This window comes from Galeopterus variegatus, unplaced genomic scaffold, assembly GCF_000696425.1.
Source record: "Galeopterus variegatus unplaced genomic scaffold, G_variegatus-3.0.2 Scaffold266, whole genome shotgun sequence".
Lineage (NCBI taxonomy): Eukaryota > Metazoa > Chordata > Mammalia > Dermoptera > Cynocephalidae > Galeopterus > Galeopterus variegatus.
The window spans coordinates 587,962-609,996 of record NW_007726377.1 but is presented as its reverse complement, the minus strand read 5'-3'; the positions used below and the strand labels follow the sequence as shown (position 1 = coordinate 609,996).

The window sequence follows — 22,035 nt, the reverse complement described above, 5'->3', positions numbered from 1 at the left end:
GGGGGGGGGGGGGGGGGGGGAGAGACTGCTACTGGCACCTGGTAGGTAGAGGCCAGGAATGCTGCTAAACATCCTAAAATGCACAGAACAGAGCCCACAACAAAGCATTATCTAGCCCAACATATCAGTGGCAAGGTTAAAAAAAACCCTGGTTTAAGCAAACAGTAAGGGAGACTGAAGTACTGTAAGAATCTGATGATATTTAGGACCAGATGACACTTAAAATTTCTTCAACCCCTGAGAGAGCCCATTACTTTATTAATTTAGAGGAAGAAAAGGGTTTTAAACAAATGACAGAAAAAGCCCATATTCCCTTTACCTCCCTGAAAGTCCTGCTGCTCTCACTCACACTACTTTGCCATATGATCTCAGCCCTTCTTCATATGTTTACTGCTACTTTCCTCATTATGAAAGGATATCTAATTGCATGGACTTTCAATCACTCCTAAGTAAACTAAGTCATTGACCCAAGCATGCTTGCTCTTCCCTGCTCCAAACACAACCACATCAAATGCTTGCTTTCTCCAAATTAAAATGATTTTCTTTGTATGAATAAAGACTTCCTTGCTACGAAGTCCCCAAGCCTTGGCTTGGTCTCAGATGGGCACCTCTGGCTTATGGTAAGTAGGGAAGAAACTATAAAACTCAGCTTGAGTGACCAAGAAGTCCCCTGGGAACATCTGAAGTCCTTTCTTTAACATCTATTTTGGTACTGCCTCTGAATCACTTACCTGTACATAAGAAATGAAACAATAACACAGGGGGGTCAGATGAGAACCAGACAGCTTCACCTGCAGCAAAGGAGAAAGAAACCAATTTAACTGTAGCAGTAAAATGCTCCAACCATTCCTAGGAAAGGCATTCTCAACTCACCAGCTTTTCCATATTTTTTGGAATTCCTCTGGCGCTCCAACACACCTGGAGATACTAAAAACAAAAGATTTTGCAGAGAACCTATGGAGTGTGACTCATCACTATGACTGGAGAGGGAAAAGAAAAATTCATAGAGAAGCCAAGACATAAGGCTTCCTTTTCCCCCTCCTCCAATGCTCCTAAGCTTCCCAGACAGTGAAAGGTTTCTATTCCTGACTTGCTCGGCTCATTACTTCAAAATCCTTTAGGCTGATAGTTCCTCATCTAGAAAACCAATGATTTTACAGTGTTTCCTTTTAAAAATGCCTATAAAGAAAAGAGGCTAGCTCTCAGTATTTCCACTATAGCAGCTTAGTAGCCACGTCATGTAGCTAAGGCTGCATGTGCTCAGAGATGGCCACATTGCTGTTTGGGTACACCGTGGGATGGTCTACATCTTTCTTGGGTTGTTTATGCCTTTCTAAAGTATTTAATATGGATCATTGCTAGAATCAGTACTAAGCTACTGAGTTTCCATGACCCTCTGAATCTACTGAGGACCAAAATACTGCAAGTGCAAGGTAAGAGTTTCATAACATATACTAAGAAACATTAACTTAAACTCAATAAGAGGACAGTATGCCTTGTATTTAAAAAAAATAGTCAACTTTCCTACCTAATACCTGACCTGTAAGGCATTTAACATCTACTTGTTAAAGGAATGAAAAAAGAAATAAACATCTTTTTAGGGCTCAGATTTGTTAGAAATGGTATAATTTTTTGTGCAACATGGATTCAACTTTAATTCTGTAGTTATAGTTTAGATTAAGCCTTCAGAGGCGTTTGTAAGAGGCATTTGATCTTAATCAGGTGCCACATACTAACATGCGAAGAAAATAAGGGTCTCCAAAAGCAGATTTAGAATTCTGTCATCAACTGTTTTCCCCTGGCCTGTGGAGATGCCTGCCACCTACTGATCAAACTAAAATGAACCCACGACTTGCAAAAATATAGGCAAGAGCTCTATTCAGGGGCATTCAGCAGAGGGTTGCTGCCCCAGACTCTTCCCCTGGTTATCCAGGATAGAATAGTGGAGACCTGATTGTCTCTCAGATACTCACATATCTGACAAGTGCTGTAAGGATGGTGTACATTTTGCACAGGTCCCTCAACAAGGTATCTACACAACTGCCTGATGGCAGAGCTGTCTGCACCAGCTCATGGAAAAATGTAAGCAGAGTTCCCAGTTGCATGATGATGGCTTTCTCAGCGGGATGATTTGGTGGGGTTGCCTGAGAAGAGGCCTCTTCTGAAGGGAAATAAAATTGGCACATTCAAAACCAGTGTTATTTTCCAGTTAAGAGTAAAGGAGATTTAAAAGTCAACTAAAGGGGCTGGCCCGTGGCTCACTCGGGAGAATGTGGTGCTGATAACACCAAGGCCACGGGTTTGGATCCCACATAGGGATGGCCGGTTAGCTGACTTTGGAGAGCGTGGTGCTGACAACACCAAGTCAAGGGTTAAGATCCCCTTACCGGTCATCTTAAAAAATAAATAAATAAAAGTCAACTAAATACCACTAACTACAAAGTTTGTGTGGAAAATATGTATTCATTATGCACAGTGAACCAATAATCATGCTGTCATAAGCCACACTAACTTCTACTTCTTTCATCACATCAGAAATGTAGCTCAAAAACAAACAAATAAGAAATTTAGCTCTGGGGCTCCACTTTTATACAGGAGTCCAATTTGGATTTTGGTTGAGTGTCTTCTTGTCACAACTCCTGGAATCTCACTTGAACTTTTCTTACCTGATAGCGTTTCTTGGCTCACTTGTCCCTTAAGCTTGGTGATCAGCCATTCTACTTCTTCTAGCACCTTCTCAGCCTGACTCAGAACAAGTAACTGTGAAAGAAAAGAATGCCTGGCATGGTTCACTACACACAGCAGCTGGGGTCATATAACCATGGTCACCTACAGGTAGGTTACAGGCTTGAGGACACAAGCCACTACAATTTAGTCTTCAAGTGGAATAGTACAGAAGGAATGACAAGGCTATTTGCCATGGCTTGGGATCGACACTTACACAGACAGTGGGGGCAGCTGTTCTCAAATTCACCATTGCAAAGTGGTTTGTTTTCTCTACCTCCACATCCTGGAGAGGGAAAGAGAGGTGAGACCTAATGGAAATAAGGCTGTTTCCTTGATCTCTACCTCCACAAAGGGTGTTGAAGGCTCACTATAGTACCTGGTCTATGTCTCCCAGCTGCCCATGGATATCCTGGGACAAGTCACGCAGCAGAGTGACAGGACTCTTACACAAAACATGCAGGCTGAAGAGCAAGTTCATCAAGCTCTTGCAAAACGAAGCATCCTCTAGGAGTAGGAAGAAAAGAAAATTAAAGCTAAGTTATTACCCAGTCAGGTCCTTCAGGTGTGTACCTAACCATAATATGCTGCTCATCACATCCCAGGCACAGCATTCCAGTGTTGCACATATTGCAACTAAGCAGTTCTCTCGTGATGGAGCCCTTTTACTCATGTGCCCAAAGAAGGCAGATGCTTCCCATTATTAGTCAAAATCACTGTGTATCCAGTATCCTGATCAAGTACATTACCAGCACCCTTGAAATCCCCTCCTGCCTAACTCGCCCCACCAAGGAAACTGCTACCCTGACTTCTAACGTGAGATTCGTTTTGTCTGATTTTGAACTTTATCTAAATGGAATCACACAGTAAGTACTCTTTCTTTTGTCTCGCTTCTTTTGTTCCACATTATGTTTGTGATATCCATGTTGACATGTACAGGTATAGTTTGTTCATTCTCATGGTATAGTATTCTACTGTGTGAACACATCACAATTCCTTTATTCTATTGCTGATGAACATTTAGGGTTGTTTTTAACTATTAAAATAGTCCTGCTATGAGAATTCTTCTACATATTTCTGTTGGGAGTGGATGGCTGGGTGACAGGTATTATTTAATTTTAGTAGTTAGATACTGTCAAATGATTTTCCGGAGTGTTTTTTACCAATTTATACGACCACCAGCAGTGAATTAGAGGTCCAACACTTGGTATAGGTATTATGTATCTTTTTCATTTTGGCCACTCTGGTGAATGTATAACAGGAATACCTTTTCTTTTCTAAATGCTATTTGGTGATGATGGTGTTATATAAAGCCTTTAGGAAACATGGCAGGAAACTTACCCTGGCTGTTTTCCTTGCAAATCTTAGATGTCCAGGATAACATCTGCACGAACTAAATAAGAGATCATTCAGATATTAAAGAAATATGCCAAAGATAGATCTAGGTGTTGTCAGAACAGAAGAGTCCTAGACCTTTCCAAATCTAAGTAAATCACTTGCCAAAACATGGACCTAGATCTAAAGTGGTAATCTACTATGAATGGCATAAAAAGAAGTCCAAAATTATGAGAATTATTAATAACTAATACAGTTTATGATTTAATTCTCAATGTCTGTGTCCTTATTAAAGGCCAAAGGTCCTGTGGTGGGTCTGAGTCCTTGCACCTGAGCTTGCTCTGTCCCTACCATGGTGGTCTAGAGCTATAGCTCCTTCTTTTTCTTCTCAAGCCCTCACACACTCCATAAGACATCTTTAAAAATGTTAGGCTAACGAAGGTATGGGAGAGGAAGATCCTGGCCATAAGGATAGCAGAATTAGCTTTTAGGAGACAAGAGGCAGAGGCCAAAGGAGGTTGGGGGGTTGGGGGAGGGAATAAAAGAGGCAAAACAAGCAAACAAAAAAACCCAGAATTTTCTTAGGTAGGTGAAAGGGACTTAAGTCTTGGGATAGCAGGGATATGCATCACCAGACACATACTCAACTTTCTTCTTCAGTAGTTCTTTGGAACAGGCTTTCAAAGGCACTGAAATGCAGTACAATTAAGTGCAGAGGACTAATAAGAATTTAATTTTGATCTGTTGGAAGAAAAAGGTAACCGAAGACGCTAACTGAAAGCTCTCTATGAATTGATATTAAAAGATCTCCAGAATACAGTGTTAAATGAAATAAGCGGGATGCAGGACAAGGTTTTGTGTGAAGAGGGGTAGGGTCAGGAATAAGAATGTATGTTTGTATTTGCTTCTACAGGAATAAAGAAACTCTTATAGGATACACAAGAAACTAAAGGTGTTTATTTATTTGGGGAGAGGAGGAACTGAATAGATAGAGGACATGGACAGAGGAAGACCATTTCCTGTAAATCTTTTGGTAATTTCTGGTTTTCAAATCATAGGACTTTATGACCCATTCAAACTTTAATTAAAAAAATTTTAAAGAGGTGGGTCCGAGTGCAGTGGTGTTTACAACTAATTGATCACAACCAGTTACAGATTTCTTTGTTCCTTCTCCACTCCCACTGCTTCACTTGACTCGCACAAACCAAACCAAAACAGACAAACAAAAAATTTTAAAGAGGTGGGTCCGAGTGCAGTGGTGTTTACAACTAATTGATCACAACCAGTTACAGATTTCTTTGTTCCTTCTCCACTCCCACTGCTTCACTTGACTCGCAAAAACCAAACCAAAACAAACAAACAAAAAATTTTAAAGAGACTACCTGAAGTTAAGGGAGAAGAGGTAGGTGGTGAAAAGTAAATTAAAAGATTTTCCTGTATATATTAGCATTTCTAAATCTGTTAATTTTCCCCCAAACTTCCTCCCACCCCAATTCTCTGTCTCTGTTTCTTTCCCAGTCCTTTCCTCTTTGCAGCAAAAGTAGCGGTATGAAAGAATGAAGCTATGAAAGTAAAGTGGGGGTGAGTTGTTTGGAGCTAGGATAAAGTGAGCAGCAAAAGTTATTTTTTGGGCTAATCTGGAACTAGGACAACTGGAAATCAGGTCTGCTCTGCAATGGTCAAACACAATAATACTCCCACACTACAGTCTCCCAGAGACTAGCTCTTCCTGAGGCACGGGCTCACATAAGAAGCCTTATACGCTAGGGCTTCAAGTTGTCTTCCTCACAGATCAGGATGTAGATGTGGTAGGAGCATACAGACCTAGTCTCCTAGGGATGCTCTTTATCATCCTACAGGAAAATTACTCCTGAATGGAACAGACCCATAAAATGTGGCCTTTATCTTATTCTATATATGTGTGAATGCTCATGTGGGTGCACAATTCTACATATATGTGTGCACACCTACACTATATACATAAAACACATCTCTGCAGAGTTATTTCTGCTTTGGGACTATAGTCATACTTTCTGACTTAACCATATTTTGTTAAATTCCTCCCAAACTCAGTGCCAGGTAACTTTGCTGAGAAAGCCAACTGCTAAATGTCAACCACCTTCTTCATAATTAACATACTTTTTTCTTAGAAAAGAAGGTGAAACACCAAGAGTGGGAAAGAACACAGGTTAAGAAGGTTGAAGGCACCAAAAATAAACATAAGATTTTTTCTGTAGTGTTTATAGTTTACCCTTGATAGTGGTCAAACAAACAAAAGCACTATGTTCTTGTCCTGTATGGCTGCATGTAAGTATGTTATGGTAGAAATGCTATGTAGAAAAGGATACATCTTATAGGTCTATATTAACTCAGGTGTAATTTAAATGTATTATTTAAAATAATCTAGACTTCAAGAGGATATTTAGATATAAAGTCTTACAATGCAATAATGCTTGCCTTCTGAGGGATGCTAAATGGGATTGAATGAGTAGTACTATACCTGAGGAGAGGAGGGCTCCAGTAGCTTGGACAAGCTAGAGAGAACATTTACTAGTAGGAGAGCTTCTTTGCTATTAAAATCGTCCTCTTGGATGCTAAGTAAATTCAACAAGGACCTCTGAGAAAGGAAAGAATACACAGAAACATTAGCAGATATGTTCCTATCAGGGAGAAAAGACATCTAGTTAGAGATTGCAAAGACTGGGACAGAAAGAATTAGAAGCTACCAAAATTCCAAGAGGATAAAATCTGAAAATAAACCTGGACTGAACAGCAGTTTCCTGTTTTCAACCATAAGCCTCTCTGAGAATTCTGAAAACTATGGATCCTTTCTCCTCCAACCCCATGCCAAATGTTCACTGGGAATGAACTGGGCACCCCATTTCTGGTGGTTCACAGCTCCTTGGAGCCCATCCATTGACCTCAGGTTTAGACCATGCCCAAACCCAGTATTTCCTATACAACTTTCCTGTTACCTGAAATACTACAGATTTTATTATTTGTCAGTCTCTCCCCACTACAATGCAAGCTCCACGAGGATAGGAATTTTTGTCTCTTTTATTCCTTGCTATATCCCTAGCACCTAGAACCATTCCTGGCACATAGCAGAAATTTTAAATTTGTTAAATAAAGAAATCCTGTGATAGAACATCCTGATATTTTGACAACTATTGGATAGAAACAATAAGTTTTATTATTCACTCTTTATGCAGTCTTAGAGACAAAGCCAAATTATACCACCACGGACTCAAAAACAAAAACATGAACTCCCTGCCTTAAAGGGCTCCTGGCTGTCTCTTTATGTCAACCCAGTGATTCTTAGAGGCAATGAGTTCTGCAGGTTAGTGTGGCTAAACACACATCCTCACTAGGATCCTTTTAAAAGCATTATCTTCCATTCTAACATCTATGTCCTGTTGCTTGGATGATCCAGAAAAAATTCTTGTCCTACTTACTCACTGTCTGCCCATTCTTACCAACTGCCCCTGCTAACAGTCCCTTTATGAGGCCCCTCAGGCCTCTACAGCAACTTTCCAAGGCTTCTCACCTGAAACTGCCGAATCTGGAATGCTGCTCTTTGAGTAACACTGACGTCTGCATCTTCTCCCTCTTCTCCTTCCTTATCTGTGACATCTAAGAATGGAAAAGAACTCTGTCTTCTTTGATATGGACTCATATTTTCTGACCTTTTAATAGCTACAATTTTAGGAAGCCAAAAAAGTGTGGAGGTAGATTTAAATGTTTTTTTCTAAAATTTTCCAATTTCTTAACACTATATTCCACTTTCCAGTCAGTATTTGCGGTTAAATGTAATCCATTAAGTGCCAATCCTCAATCCACTAGATGTCACTCCTTAGCAACATCAGGACTGCTCTCAGGTGTCCTCTAGTAGGTTAACAAATAGAACCAAGGGGTTTGGTTAAAGAGGAGAAATCCAAATCAAGTCAATTTATCCATATTGAAATACCCACCCAGAGCCCTGAGAAACTGCTGAATCTTGGGCTGATAGAACTGTTGCACGGCACTGAATATCTTCTGCAAACCCTCCAAGCACAACAGTGAGATGCTTTTTCCTTTCTCTTTCTTTCCTGACTCTTCCACTGAAGTAGGAATGGAAGTGTACCTCCATAGTAAGACCCTGAAGTGAGGGAAAGTGACAAGTTAATTGAAGTAAAATTATATACAGAAAACTTCATGCCCTGTAGGTAAACAGTTCTATTAATTTTTAAAAACTTACACAATTGTGTAATCTCCCCACAATTCATATTTCCATCACCCCAAAAGTTCCCTTGTGCTCTTTCGTAGTCATTTCTCTCCCATTTCTAAGCAACTAATGATGTGATTTCTGTCCCTATGGTACTTTTTATAAAATATCATATAAAAATGGTATCATTCAATATGTAGCCTTTTGAGTCTGGCTTCATTAACCTAGCATATGCTTTGAGATTCACCTATCTTGTTGCCTGTATTAGTAGACTGTACCATTTTATTGCTGAGCAGTATTCCATTGTATGAATGTAGGTAGTTCATCCATTCACCAGTTTATACATCTATCTGTTGATAAACATTTAGGTGGTTTCCAGATTTTGATATTACAAATAAAGATGCTATGAACATTTTTGTACAAGCCTTTATATAGACGCTGCTTTCATTTCTTTTGAGTAAATAAGAGTGGCATGCGAAGATTATACAGTAGGTGTGTACTTAACTTTTAAAGAAACTGTCAAACTGTTTTCCAAAGTAGTTGCACCATTTTACATTCCCACCAATATTATGTAAGAGTTCAAATTCTTCCACATTACATTCATAACAACATTTTGGCCTGGTCAGTCTTTTTAATTTTAGGCAAGTGTTTGATGATGTCTCATTACGGTTTTAATCTGCATTTACCTAGTGACTAATTATGTTAACTGTCTTTTTGTGTGCTTTGGTGGTGTCCAAATATTTTACCCATTTTTAGATTTGGTTGCTTTCTTATTAATAAATTAGAGTTCTTTATATACTCTGCTTACCAATCCTTCATCAGACATGTGTTTTGCGTATTTTCCCCAAATCTATGGCTTATCTTTTCATTTACTTCAGTGTTTTCCAGAGAGCAGAGTTAAAAAAAAAAAATTATTTTATGAACTGTGCTTTTGGCGTTATATCTATGAAATCTTTGCCTAAAATGGGGTCACAAGATATTTCTTATGTTTTCTTCTAGAAATTTTATAATTTTGGTGTTATATTTAAGTCTCTAATACATTTTAAGTTAATTTTTGAATATGGTGTGAGAAATGGATAAAGGCTCATTTTTGTACGTATGTGGGCATTCAATTGTTCTTAAACTATTTGTTGACATGACTTTAGTCATTGAATTACCTTGGTACATTTGTCAAAAGTCAAATGACCATTGAGGATACTTCAAAAAGTTCATGGAAGGATTCATATTATCTTTTAATTCCATTTTTCCACAAACTTTTGAAGAACCCTTGTATTTGTGTGGGTCTACTAGGATACTTCAAAAAGTTCATGGAAGGATTCATATTATCTTTTAATTCCATTTTTCCACAAACTTTTGAAGAACCCTTGTATTTGTGTGGGTCTACTTCTGAACTATCTATTCTGTTCCACTGATTCTGCCAATACCACACTGTCTTAAACATAGCGGCTGTATAAAGACCTAAAATCAGGCAGTGAGTCCTTTTTGTTTTTTTATTTCAAACTTGTTTTAGTTATTCTAGGTCCATTACTTTTCCCCATAAATTTTAGAATCATCTTGTCAATTCTTAGGATAAAGTCTGATGGGATTTTGATTGAGTTAAATCTATAGATCAATTTGAGAATTCACATCTTGATAATATTTACTCTTCCATCCATGGACCCTGTATATCTTTCCATTTACCTGGGTCTTCTATGATTTTTCTCATTAATGTTTTGTAGTTTTCATCATACAAATCTTGCACATTTGTTGTATTTATCACTAAGCAGTTCATGTTTTGTGGTGCTACTATAAATGGTACTGTTTTATGAATTTCAATTTCCAATTGTTCACTGCTATGTAAATAAAAATACAATTTTTTAATACTGACTTGATATCCTGAAACCTTGTTAAACTTACTTAATAGACCTAGTAGCTTTTGTTTATTCTTTGGAATTTCATACAGACAATTATACTGTCTGCAAATAAAGACAGTGTTATTTCTTCCTTCTAAATCTGGATGCATTTTGTTTCTTTTCCTGCCTTGCTGCACTAGTTAGGACCCCTAGTATGATGTAGAATAGTAGTGGTGACAGCAAAGAGAGGAAAATACTCAATCTTTCTTCATTAAGTATGATGTTAACTGCAGGTTTTTTGTAGACTCCCCTTATCAAACAGAGAACGATCTCTTTTATTCCTGGTTTGCTGAAATATTTTATCACGAATTAATGTTGAATTCTGATTTTCTCATCTATTGAGATGATCATATGGTTTTATCCTTTAGTCTATAAATATTTGAACTACACATTGGTTGATTTACAAATCTTGAACCAATGTTGCATTCCTGAAAAAAATCCCACCTATCTGATATATTATCCTTCTCATAAATAGTTGGACTGAATTTTCTAATATTTTTTGTATCTATATTCATGAGATAAATTGGTCTGTTTTCAATGTCTTTGTCTGGGTCTGGTATCGTGGTAATACTGGCCTCATTAAATGGGCTAAAACATGCTCTCTCTCTTCTATTTTCTGAAAGAGTTTGCAAAGAATTGGTATTACTTCTTAAATGTTTGGTAGAATTTACCACTGAAAGAGATCTAGGTCTGGAGTTTTGAGAGAAAACTTTGAACCACAAATTCAATTTCTTTTATAGAAACAGGATTACTTAGGTTACCTATTCTTGAATGAGCTGTCAAAAACTTGTCCATTTTACTTATTAAGTTTATTGGCATAAATCAATGTACTATTGTTGATTTTTTAATGTCTGTAGGATCAGTAGTGAGTCCCCTCTCCCTCATTTCTGATATTTATATCTATGTCTTCTACCTTTTCCTACTTAATCTGGCTAAGGTTTATTAAATTTAATGTTTTCACATAACTTGCTTTCTTTCATTTTCTCTGCTTTCCTATTTTCATCTTCAATGACTCTGCATTTGTCTTTACTATTTGCTTCCTTCTGCTTACTTATTTTAATTTGTTCTTTTTCTGCTTTCTTAATGTAAAAACATATATTTGAGACGAGATTTTTTTTTTTGGTGGCTGGTTGGTATGGGGATCCAGACCCTTTGACCTTGATGTTAATAACATCATGCTCTAACCAAGAGGCTTGAGATTTTTTTATCAACACCTGCCATAAATTTCTACCTAAACAGTGCTTCAGCTGGATCATATACATTTTGATATGCTTGTATATTCTGTTTTCTTCAAAATATTGTTTCATTTCCCTTATGACTTTCTCTTTGACTATGGGTTATTCATAGAGGTACATTTAATTTCCAGTATATGAGGATTATCCAGATATCAGTTATTCTTTCTTTTTGTGTGTGTGTAATTGTCTTCTTGTTTAATTCTGTTGTGGTCAGAAAAAATACTGATTTGTATTTTTTAAATTTGTTGAGTTTGTCTCATGGCCCAATATATGATCCACCTTGGTGAATGTACCATGTGCACATGAAAAGACTGTATTTTGAAGCTGTTGTTGAGTGTTCTATAAATGTCAATTATGTCAAGCTAGATGACAGTGTTGTTCAGGTCTTGTACATCCTTCCTAATTTTCTATCTACTAGTTCTGTTGATTACTGACACAGAATTGATTATAATAATTAAGAGCTTATCTATTTTTCCTTCTATTGGTTTTTGCTTCAAGTATTTTGACACTATTGCCAGGTATACACACATTTAGAATTGTTATGTCTACTTGAGGAATCATTTAATCATTATGTAATACTCCTCTCTCTTCCTGGTAACAGAATAACATTTTATATATGATTAACCCACATCAAAGCAGGACTAGAAAAAAGACCTATTTTCAGTACTGCACTTTTGCTCTTCAGGCATACCCAATCTTAAACTGCCTTCCTCCTCCACCCCCAATTTCCTCTCCTGGAGACTCCACAGCAAGTGGAACAGGTTTCTGAGGGTCGGCGTAGCTTACCGAGTTATGTCACAGATGTTCTGAAAGATTTTGTCTGGGTTTTGGCCGTCAGGACCACTCACATGCCCAGTTTCCTTTAACTGCTGCATTTTCTGCACAGCTACATTCACTGCATAGCGCATAAACTCATTGCTGGACCTGAGAACAGACAGACTCTCTTCATGGCTTTGGGTACTATCCCTACAAAGAGAGGAAAAAAAGAGAGTCCTCTATTGCTATTGGAATCTGAAATTAGGCTTTCTAGGGACTGTTCAGAACAGCAGCATCCCAGCTCTGAATGGCATACTCTTTAGGCAGCCCATGCCAGAGTCACTGCCATAGCTGCCCTTTTACAATCATCATTCTTAGTGTTATCTCATTTTCTCCCCCTCCCCAAATCCTTTAATTTGATAAAATTTAAAAGTCAGTCTTAGTCTTTCTTTAGTTTTTTTATTATTGTTGTCCCTTTGTTTTTTAAATTGTTTTTGTCTTCCCTTTTTATCTGTTATTGTGTTCAAGTTACTTAAGGTAGATTCTTCTTACAACACCCTGTTGGAATTTATCCCTATCTTTTCAATCACTGGTCCACTGTTTCTGATTTTTCCTTTAATAATTCAAGGTACTTCTTTAAAGCGCCAACCTAGGATTGTCTGGCTTTCATTCCAAGACAATTAAAATTGCCTGACCAGTTTTTTACTGTATATACGTTAAGAATTGTGAATCCAAACTAGGTAATACAAGTGAACCTGAGTAGGTGTTATCGTCTTCACTGAGCTGCTTTCTTTTTTTTCCCCTCATCTACTTGGCTTAAATTCTGTTTTTATTTATTTTTGTATATAATATCTTATTCTTATTTTTTCACATTTTAAAAATCAATAATTCCGGGGCCGGCCCGGTGGCGCACTGCTATAGTGCGCCGCTTGGGAAGCGTGGTGGCGCTCCCGCCCGAGGGTTCGGATCCCACATACAGACCGGTTCCCGCTCACTGGCTGAGCGAGGCGCGGGAGCGACACTGAGGGTTGCAGTCCCGTTGCCGGTCCCCGGTCCGGTACGGGGGCAACACTGAGGGTTGCGATCCGTTGCCGGACACGGAAAAAAAAGACAAAAAAAAAAAAATCAATAATTCCTTAATATAATCACACATTAAACATGTTTAAATTTCTCCAATTTTCTACCCCTCCCTCTTTCTTACAATTGATTTGTTTACATCAGGATCCAAACAAATTCTCCTTGTTGGACTGGTTGCTATGTCAGCTATCTTTTAAGTTTCTTTTAAACTATAGGTTCCCCCTTCATATAATTTTTTCCTCTTTACCCCATAATGTTTCCCAAAGTCTGGATTTGCTGGCATGAGCTGCTGTCTTTAAGCACTCTAATTGAACCTTACCTGAAAAGGGCAGTGAGAAGATCAGACACAAATTTCATGGACAAAAAACTATCATTTGTTTTGTTGGCCATTTTATTTTTGCCTTTACCAGCTTTTTCGTTAAGGATGTCAGAGAGTTTCTTGTAACACATAAATAAGCTCAGAACCTCCTCAAACTTACTCTTACTGTATAAAAGGAAAAAGAGACCATCAAGGACAAATATCAGTATATCACGGTTCACTTTTACATGCAGTTATAAAGAAATCACAATGCGTCTTTAAACATTAAAAATGAATGGACCTTCATTAACATAGCACTCCCAGGTCATACCAATCTATCTAGGTTTTTTTTCCCCCACTCCCTTGTTTACACCAAACAATGAAGAGCACAAAAGTCTAATACGACTACCAATCAAAATTTCTCTATTAAAATAAGAAATTCTAGAGTTCAGGATCTGGGGAACTTTGAATAAATAAAAACTTTCTGGAGGGACAACATTCACAGGCCTGACTGGCATATGCTTCATTGTTCTCCAGTGGAAAGAACAAAGTTTGGTCTTAGGCTAGATGTCCATTTAAGAGATACTATCATAGTCTGTGGTCTATTTAGTGCCTAGCATATTGATAGTTAAAAAAAAAAAAACTGCAAGTGGAATCATAGCAATACCTTACCTGAAATTACTTATCGAGAAATTGTATTCTATTAGAACCTCACAAACTCCCATCACAAGAAAAGCACAGATATTATTTTTGATGCCAATATCAGTGCTCTGGGAAAAATCTGTTGATTTATCCTAAAAGATACAAGATCTAAATTAGGAAGCTACTAAAAAAACCCCATTATTCAATACAGCTGAGGACTCGGCAATTACCAGTTCAAAGTCTTCCAGCTCACTCTTAATCATTCTATTAGTAATAGACTCCAACATATCATCTAGGTCTTGGTAGAATCCCTCTTCTTCCTCCTCATCTCCCTGCTGTAGAGGCATCACTTTACTCTTATACCAGGCCAAGCAATGCTGAATACAACACAACAGATGATCCTGTAGAAGAAAATAAGTAATTAAGTAAATTATTCTTGAGTGTTCATAATCAGCAAATAATTCTTATTTATAAGGCTAAAGTACACTATTCACTAGCATCACAAATTAAGTCCCTCTGAATTAACAAAACTGAAAAAAATTAATTGAACTAACAAAGGCACTGTTCTCTAAACCTTTCTCAGAGGAATTGGCCTTATAAGTAGCAGATGCCTCAGAATGCAACAATAGATGTGCTTTATCTGGTCTGATACAAACACCCCTTGAACCAGGTTATGATGTTAAATCCTCTCTAGTTCCTTTGAGTCCCACACGCTATTCTAAAGATAGAGGTTTATGTTGAGGAGGAGACTAACACAGCATCTTAGATCTAGGTTGAGGACATCTCATGGGACAGAAGGCACACAAATGAAGGCAGGATATGGCAAATGAAAGACTCCCCGCTTTCCCTTTCCGTGAATTCTAAGTCATGTGGGGTGGGAAGTTTCAACTTTTATGTTCTCTTCCCTTTCTGAGGCTAGATAACAATAGAAAATCAACCTGTCCTAGCTCCTCTGATGATTCAACAGTGTGCCAATTCTAACTCAGTCTAAATCATATACTCCCTCCAGACTAATCAAGCAGGTCCCCTGGGTTCATCTGCTCCTAGGTGACATCCCTTCCCCCATTCTAAAGTATATTTATTTACTGTATATAATTCAAGATTTATAAACAGGAGATAAGATGTTACTTGGGAAAAGTGGCAGATGCCTTGATTTAATAAAGTGCTAACATGCAGATAGCTTACTAATAGATCCAAGGTGATAATGGGTCAGAAATTGTAAGCAGGGAAGATTTAAGAGTAAAAATTCTTAGAAGAATCAGGAATAGTGTTTCACAGGGAAAGAAAGATATCTCTTCTGAAGATCAACACTGTCCATAACAGTAAAAATAATGGTTATAGGAGGAATAAAAGTCTCACCAGTGGTTCTTGTAGACAGATCTGATCTCCTTGGGTCAGAATACAAGCTTCAAACTTCAGAGGAGGCAGCAGATCAGGTTTTGGCTCATAGAACTGTTTTAACTGTATATAGTGAGGGAAAAAAAGACATCATAAAAACATGAAAAGCTTCATGAGCTAACTAGTCAAGTTAATGTCTCCTTTAATGAAATGCCTTCTAAGACATGTTTCCCAACTGTCCAAAGAACAATGCAGCAAAATTTGTATTGCTTTGGCTTGCCTACATCCTTTGCCCTTGCTTTAAGAATTGTACTGATTAGGATCATCATTCCTATTCCACTTCTACCACACTCCTCACATCAATTCCTAGACTTGTACAGGCAATCTACATTTTCAGTATAGCTTGGTAGTTGAGAATATAGGTTCTATAGTCAAATTGGCTGAGTCCAAAATCCCAGTACTACCACTTATTACTGATTTTGATAAAGGTATCCATACTTTAGTTCCTCATCTGAAAAATGAAGATATTATTAATATAATGTATAAGGCTGTATAAGGATTAAACATGACAATAGATGTAAAGTGCTTCAAACACTAATTGGCATATAATAGGGCTGAAAAAAAAAGCTAGCTATTTTTCTCCTTTTTACTTTTGGTGTACATAGAATTTTATTTGTCTGCATATTAACCTGAAACAGGAAGCACTGCTCTGTCTGCAAACAAAATTTTCAAGTCTTGTTAAATGTGTTAATGTAGATGGGTTGATCATTAGAGTTTGAAAGATACAATATAGCTAAAAGGATATAAATTTTATATAGGCTCAGGCCCAATGCCCAATGAAAAGCCTTTAATGGATAGTATAGGACCTTCCAATAATTTCCACACATCTGAGAACTTAATTTCAAATGGAGCTTCTTCAGCAGAATTATCACATAGCAATGGCATGGCAGGTTGGGGGGTGGGGGGGAAGGAGAGCACACTTGTTTCCATTTCTAGCAAAATGATGGACTAGGGATCTAGAGAAATGCTCTGATAGAGAACAATAAAAACTGTATGGCATGTAGAATTATATCTCAATAAAGCTGTTACCAAAAAAGATTTAAATCAATGTTTAATGAATAAATGTTGAGTGCAAGTTTTTATTTACACAAGATATTCCCCATCTGAATTCTTCTCATCTTGATAGTCCTTTGAAATATTTCATAATTTAAAAATATTTTTAAACTGAAAAGTACGGAAAGTAACCTAACAGATATCCATGTATCTGTTACCCAGATTTAACAGATGTAAATATTTTGCTATATTTGCTGCAGATCCCTTTTTTCCAGAAATTACATAACAGATATAGCTGCTTGATAGCCCTTGCACAAAATGGTTCTTCAAAATATCCTTTTGATTTAGGATGTAAAATGTTAACTCAAAAAGTAACTGTTAGATGATGGCAATATGGCAGGTAGGTAAGTGGTGACGGAAATAAAGCCACCCAGAACTATACCACATACCCCAGGCATGTTCACAATGTACAAGTGCACTAACTGGGAATTATTTTATATTTTAGAAGGCCTGGAAAACATCAGTTCCCTCTCAGTGTCTCATTATCTCTTTCCCCTGTATCCATAAAAATATTTTTTACCTGTGAGAGAAGAATCTGCATGATTGAATTAGCCAGCTGAGAGTTCCTTCGAAGAACATCGTAGAACCCCTAAGAGGAATCAAATAGAGAACAAAGAAGCTCCTTCAAAAGAGATACTAGTGATTTGGACAATCATAACTTTAAAATAACACTACCTTTCTTTATTCTATTCCCAGTGCTTTGATAAAGATGGAGACTACTTATTAGAGGGAGAAATAATTCAGAAAGTTTAGATTACTTGCCTAAACTAAAAAGATCTCTGATCACTGAGAACTGAATTAACAATCTGACCATAATCCTCACAATTTTTAAGCAACGGGCCACTCTCACTTTGGAGTACTCTGCCCCTTCACAGTCAGGGATGTCCTAGGCCTCTATTCTTTTCTCTCGTCCTACATTAGCAGCCTTCCCTTTTTCACACTTTTGACATTTTTCACACTTAGTTTCAAAGTGCCTCCTGGCCCTAAACACCCTAACATGAATGACCATGATATTTTTTCCAATCCAAAATTTCTGAGTTTGATTGGTTAGCTCAGTTGGTTAGAGCGTGGACTTGTAACACCAAGGTCACAGTTCAATTCCCAGTACCGGCCAGCCGCCAAAAAAAAAAAAATCCTCGAGAGAACTTTCATTTTGAAACCTAGAAAAGAGGTTGTACAGTCCATCTATGAGAAAAAGCAAGTGAGAACTGATAAAAAAAATTTTGTTTAAAGAAAAGAAACAAAGGAAGATTAGCCCTAACAGGCATTACAATATTTTACAAATGTATAAGGATAATAAAAAGACACTTCATTTTGGCACAAAAATATACAGTAAAATAAAGGAATAGCATACAAATGGAAATAGACAGGACAAATAAAGGAGATAATAATGTCTGAACAACTAATCTGGTAGAAAAAGTTAGCTCCTTATATATAATATCAAAACAAATTCCAAATGAATTAAATAGCCAAACATTAAAAAAAAAAAAGCATTAAAAAAAAAAAAAACTACAAGAAAATATTAGTGAATATTCACTGGAAGGATATAGACTCTACACATAAAAATAATAGAAGGACAAAAATCAATAGATTTAATAACCAAAATTATTAATTCTGTACATCTTAAAGGGTCATACTAATAAAAAAAAATCAAATGGAAATCCAGCATACACTTCCAATAAATATGACAAAAGGTGTTTATATCAATATTTAAAAGATTTTTCACATTATTTCAAGTGTGTTGATAAAAAAGCTTTTACAAACCAATGATGTATAAAGTCTTTGATGAATAAAAGTAACAATATCCTAATAATTAGGTTTAGGTTTATGACTCATTTCAAGTTAATGTTTTCAAAAAATCTGGGGCTGGTTGGCCAGTTAGCTTAGCTGGTTAGACCTTGGTGTTGGGCAAGGGTTCAGATCCCTGTACTGACCAGCTGCCAAAAAAAAAAAATTTGAAGCTAAATAAGGCTTGAGATTTTTTTCTTTTGTTTTTGGCAGATAAACAGTTCCCTACACTAACACAAAGCTTTCCCTAAATAAGAGTGGCTCACTGTGCCTAAACTGTACAATGTGGTTTATACAAAATATCTGTTTTTCTCCTGGAAATTTGAAATCCTGGTACATGCTAAGCATAGGGTGCCTATGGGTCCGGCCCTAATAAAAACGTTGGGTGCCTCTGATAAGCTTCCTTTTTATACAACACTTTGCACATGTTGTCACAACTCATATGCTAGAGGAATTAAGTGAATCCTATGCAATACCACTTGGAGAGGGCTCTTGGAAGTTTGGACCTGGTTTCCTCCAGACTTCATCATATGCACCTCTTTCCTCTGCTCTTTATGCTTTGTATCCTTTAAGTGTAATAAATCTTAGGTGTAAGAACAAATATATGCTGAGTTTTTTGAGTTCTTCTAGTGAAATTTTTAAACCTGGAGGTGATCTTGAGGACCCCCAATATAATGAACAATTGTTCCAGCCCCTTTTGTTGAAAAGACCATCCTTTCCCTTATTGAATTACCTTGGGATCTTTGTCAAAACTCCACTGATCAACCTTATACTTTTTCAATTGTTTTATCATTCTGAGTCCTTTATATTCCATACAAATTTTAGAGCCAACTTCTTAATTTCTAAAAAAAAAAAAAAGCCTTCTGGGTTTCAGTTGGGATTACATTGAATCCATAAATCTATTTGAGACTTAAAATATTAATTATATTGAGCATTCTAATCTGTGAACCATGGCATATCTACTTTTTTATTCTTTGATTTCTCTCAGCAATATTTTGAGATATCTTGCAATATCTTGCATTTTTTTTATTTGCTTTCTTTTAAAAAATTTTATTCTGGCACACATTTTGTTAAATTTATCCTTAAGGATTTCATTTTTAATCTATTTTAAATATTATCTTACTTCAATTTCTAATTGTTCATTGCTAGCATATAGGACTATACTTGATTTTTGCATGGTTATTGATCTTGTATCCCACAACCTTACTAAACTCATTTTGTAGATTCTTTGGTATTGTTTATTCTATGAGAATCGAGACAGCTTGACTTCTTCCTTTTAAATATGCATGCCTTTATTTCTTTGTCTTGCCTTACTGCGCTGAACAGGATCTCTACTACAATGTCAAATAAATGTACTGAGAACAAATACCCTGGTTCCTAATCATAGGGGAAAGCATTTATTTATTCACTATTTATATTAGATGAAGGTTTCATAGACATCCTTTATTAGGCTGAGGAAGTTCCCTTCCAATCCTAGTTTGCTGAGACTTTCTAAGAGATTTTATCACAAAATGGTGTTGAGTAAAGATTTTTTAATGATTAAAAAAAAATTCAGCGCTTGCCAGGGTGCACAAAGAGACTTTTAAATGTTATAATCTTTGACCCAGCAATGTGGTCAAACATTCAGGTACAACAACCCTTATAGTGAAAAACCGGAAACAGCTGAGATGCTCTAAAAATGAAACAATTAATATTACATATCCAAAAAGAACATTTTATTTGGCACTAAAAATAATGTTGTCAGGCCGGCCCGTGGCTCACTCGGTAGAGTGCGGTGCTCATAACACCAAGGCCACGGGTTCGGATCCTATATAGGGATGGCCGGTTTGCTCACTAGCTGAGCGTGGTGCTGACAACACCAAGCCAAGGGATGAGATCCCCTTACCGGTCATCTTTAAAAAAAAAAATAATAATGTTGTCAAAGAACATTTAATGAAATGGAAAAATGATTACAACATAATGTTAAGAGATAAGAGCTATATAAATCTTATAATTCCAATTTTCTATAAATATGTATATATTATTGGTGGGATCGGCAATAATATTAAAAAACCTTTTTTTTGTATTCTCCATATTTTCTATAGTAAGCCTGAAAAATACAGGCTTCTATGAAACATGTATGCTGACGTATATGGCATACTAAATGCTAAAAATAGTAGTGAATCCTCCATGACTGCACATTTCCATTCCCACTAGTTGAGTTATATGCTAATCACAGATCAGTGGTTGTATCTGTCCTCTCTTTTTGCTAACTATACTGTCATTATAACTATGTGATTTAATCAGACATTCTGTAAACTGTTGAAGACCAAGTGAAAAGAAAAAAAAAGTTGTTTTATAAAAACTAAGTCAAATGTTTTGGAAAGACTTAATAAAATTAAGTCTCTAAAACCAATTTCTGATGAATTAGGGGTAACACAATTCTAAGAAGTTAGGAAAAAAACTGAACCCACCTAAAATGTTTCTGCACTAAAACTGTACCTGAAGTATCAGCGTTTTCACGCCACTTTCAGTAAACAAAACTTTGAAATTATAGGCAATAAATTAAGGGTATGTATGGTTTGCATGAGAGAAAGAAGTCCCAAATGGGAAACTCATACTCAAAAACAAAACAAAATGAACAACCAAAATAAATCAAAAGACTGGCAAATTAACAGTACATTCTAAAACATTTAAGGTGTATCATCTATTATATATATTCCTCACCTTGAGCAACTTTTTGACTTGACTAATCATCATTACCTACTGGTCCTAACTGCATCAAATAAGAGCATATCTGCTGCTCTTTTATAAGCAGGAAAAAAATTATTAAAATAAAAAGGACTATTTGTTGGTGTTGCTACATTCCTTCCACTCTGACTTACTTCGTAAAGCATGAGTCGAACATCAGCTTGCTGGCCTAAGCATCTCCTCAAACTATCCATGATCTCAAGGCAAAAAGTTTCATTGGCGACAGAATTATAACGGCTGTGAACATCCACGTGAACCTGAAAGAGAGGCCAGTTCATATCTATCTTACCTACCAAAGTAATTTTCATAGGCCTATAGTCTTAGTCAAAGAAACTTAGACTTAGCTTTCCCTATATACTGAAACCCAGGACTGAAGCAGACACTATAATCATTACCATACAGTGATAAGTGTCACTCTTATTCTGGTTTTAGACAAAAGAATTTAAGTTTTTTTTTTCTCCTTTTTGTCTTTTTTCGTGACCGGTAATGGGATCGCAACCCTCGGTGTCACGCCCGTACCGCGACCGGCAACGGGATCGCAACCCTCAGTGTCACGCCCACACCGCGCTCAACCAGTGAATGGACCGGTCTCTATATGGGATCCAAACCCTCAGCGGGAGCGCCGCCCTCTACCGAGTGCGCCACCGGGCCGGCCCAGAATTTAAGTATTTTAACAAAATTAACTCTTCCCCATTCCTTAGGGGTTCCTTGACAATGTCAGCTGGTTAGGCAGGCACACTAATTATTTCATACCACTAGAATCCAATAATCATAATATATATGACTTTATTTAAAAGGCCTAAGACTTCGGGCCGGCCCGGTGGCGCACTGGATAGTGCGCTGCTTGGGAAGCGCAGCGGCGCTCCCGCCCGCGGGGTCGGATCCCACATACAGACCGGTTCC

At 37.0% G+C, this 22,035-nt stretch overlaps 1 protein-coding gene across 2 annotated transcripts in view; it reads right to left on the bottom strand.

The window, feature by feature from the left end:
• The window catches only part of FANCI (Fanconi anemia, complementation group I), an 89,933-nt gene that overhangs the window by 7,859 nt on the left and 60,039 nt on the right, over nucleotides 1-22,035 (bottom strand). Inside the window, exons 17-33 of one of the 2 annotated variants that reach the window (XM_008566725.1) lie at nucleotides 21,267-21,389; nucleotides 17,135-17,203; nucleotides 15,523-15,624; nucleotides 14,394-14,564; nucleotides 14,194-14,315; nucleotides 13,543-13,707; nucleotides 12,177-12,356; nucleotides 8,031-8,197; nucleotides 7,607-7,692; nucleotides 6,560-6,676; nucleotides 4,066-4,117; nucleotides 3,104-3,231; nucleotides 2,942-3,010; nucleotides 2,667-2,760; nucleotides 1,974-2,161; nucleotides 874-927; nucleotides 732-791 (exon numbers count right to left, since the gene is read on the bottom strand). In XM_008566725.1, coding sequence (XP_008564947.1) covers nucleotides 732-791; nucleotides 874-927; nucleotides 1,974-2,161; nucleotides 2,667-2,760; nucleotides 2,942-3,010; nucleotides 3,104-3,231; nucleotides 4,066-4,117; nucleotides 6,560-6,676; nucleotides 7,607-7,692; nucleotides 8,031-8,197; nucleotides 12,177-12,356; nucleotides 13,543-13,707; nucleotides 14,194-14,315; nucleotides 14,394-14,564; nucleotides 15,523-15,624; nucleotides 17,135-17,203; nucleotides 21,267-21,389 — 1,947 coding nt within the window. The remainder of the gene's footprint in view (nucleotides 1-731; nucleotides 792-873; nucleotides 928-1,973; nucleotides 2,162-2,666; nucleotides 2,761-2,941; nucleotides 3,011-3,103; nucleotides 3,232-4,065; nucleotides 4,118-6,559; nucleotides 6,677-7,606; nucleotides 7,693-8,030; nucleotides 8,198-12,176; nucleotides 12,357-13,542; nucleotides 13,708-14,193; nucleotides 14,316-14,393; nucleotides 14,565-15,522; nucleotides 15,625-17,134; nucleotides 17,204-21,266; nucleotides 21,390-22,035) is intronic. The other variant, XM_008566726.1, reaches the window with a different exon arrangement.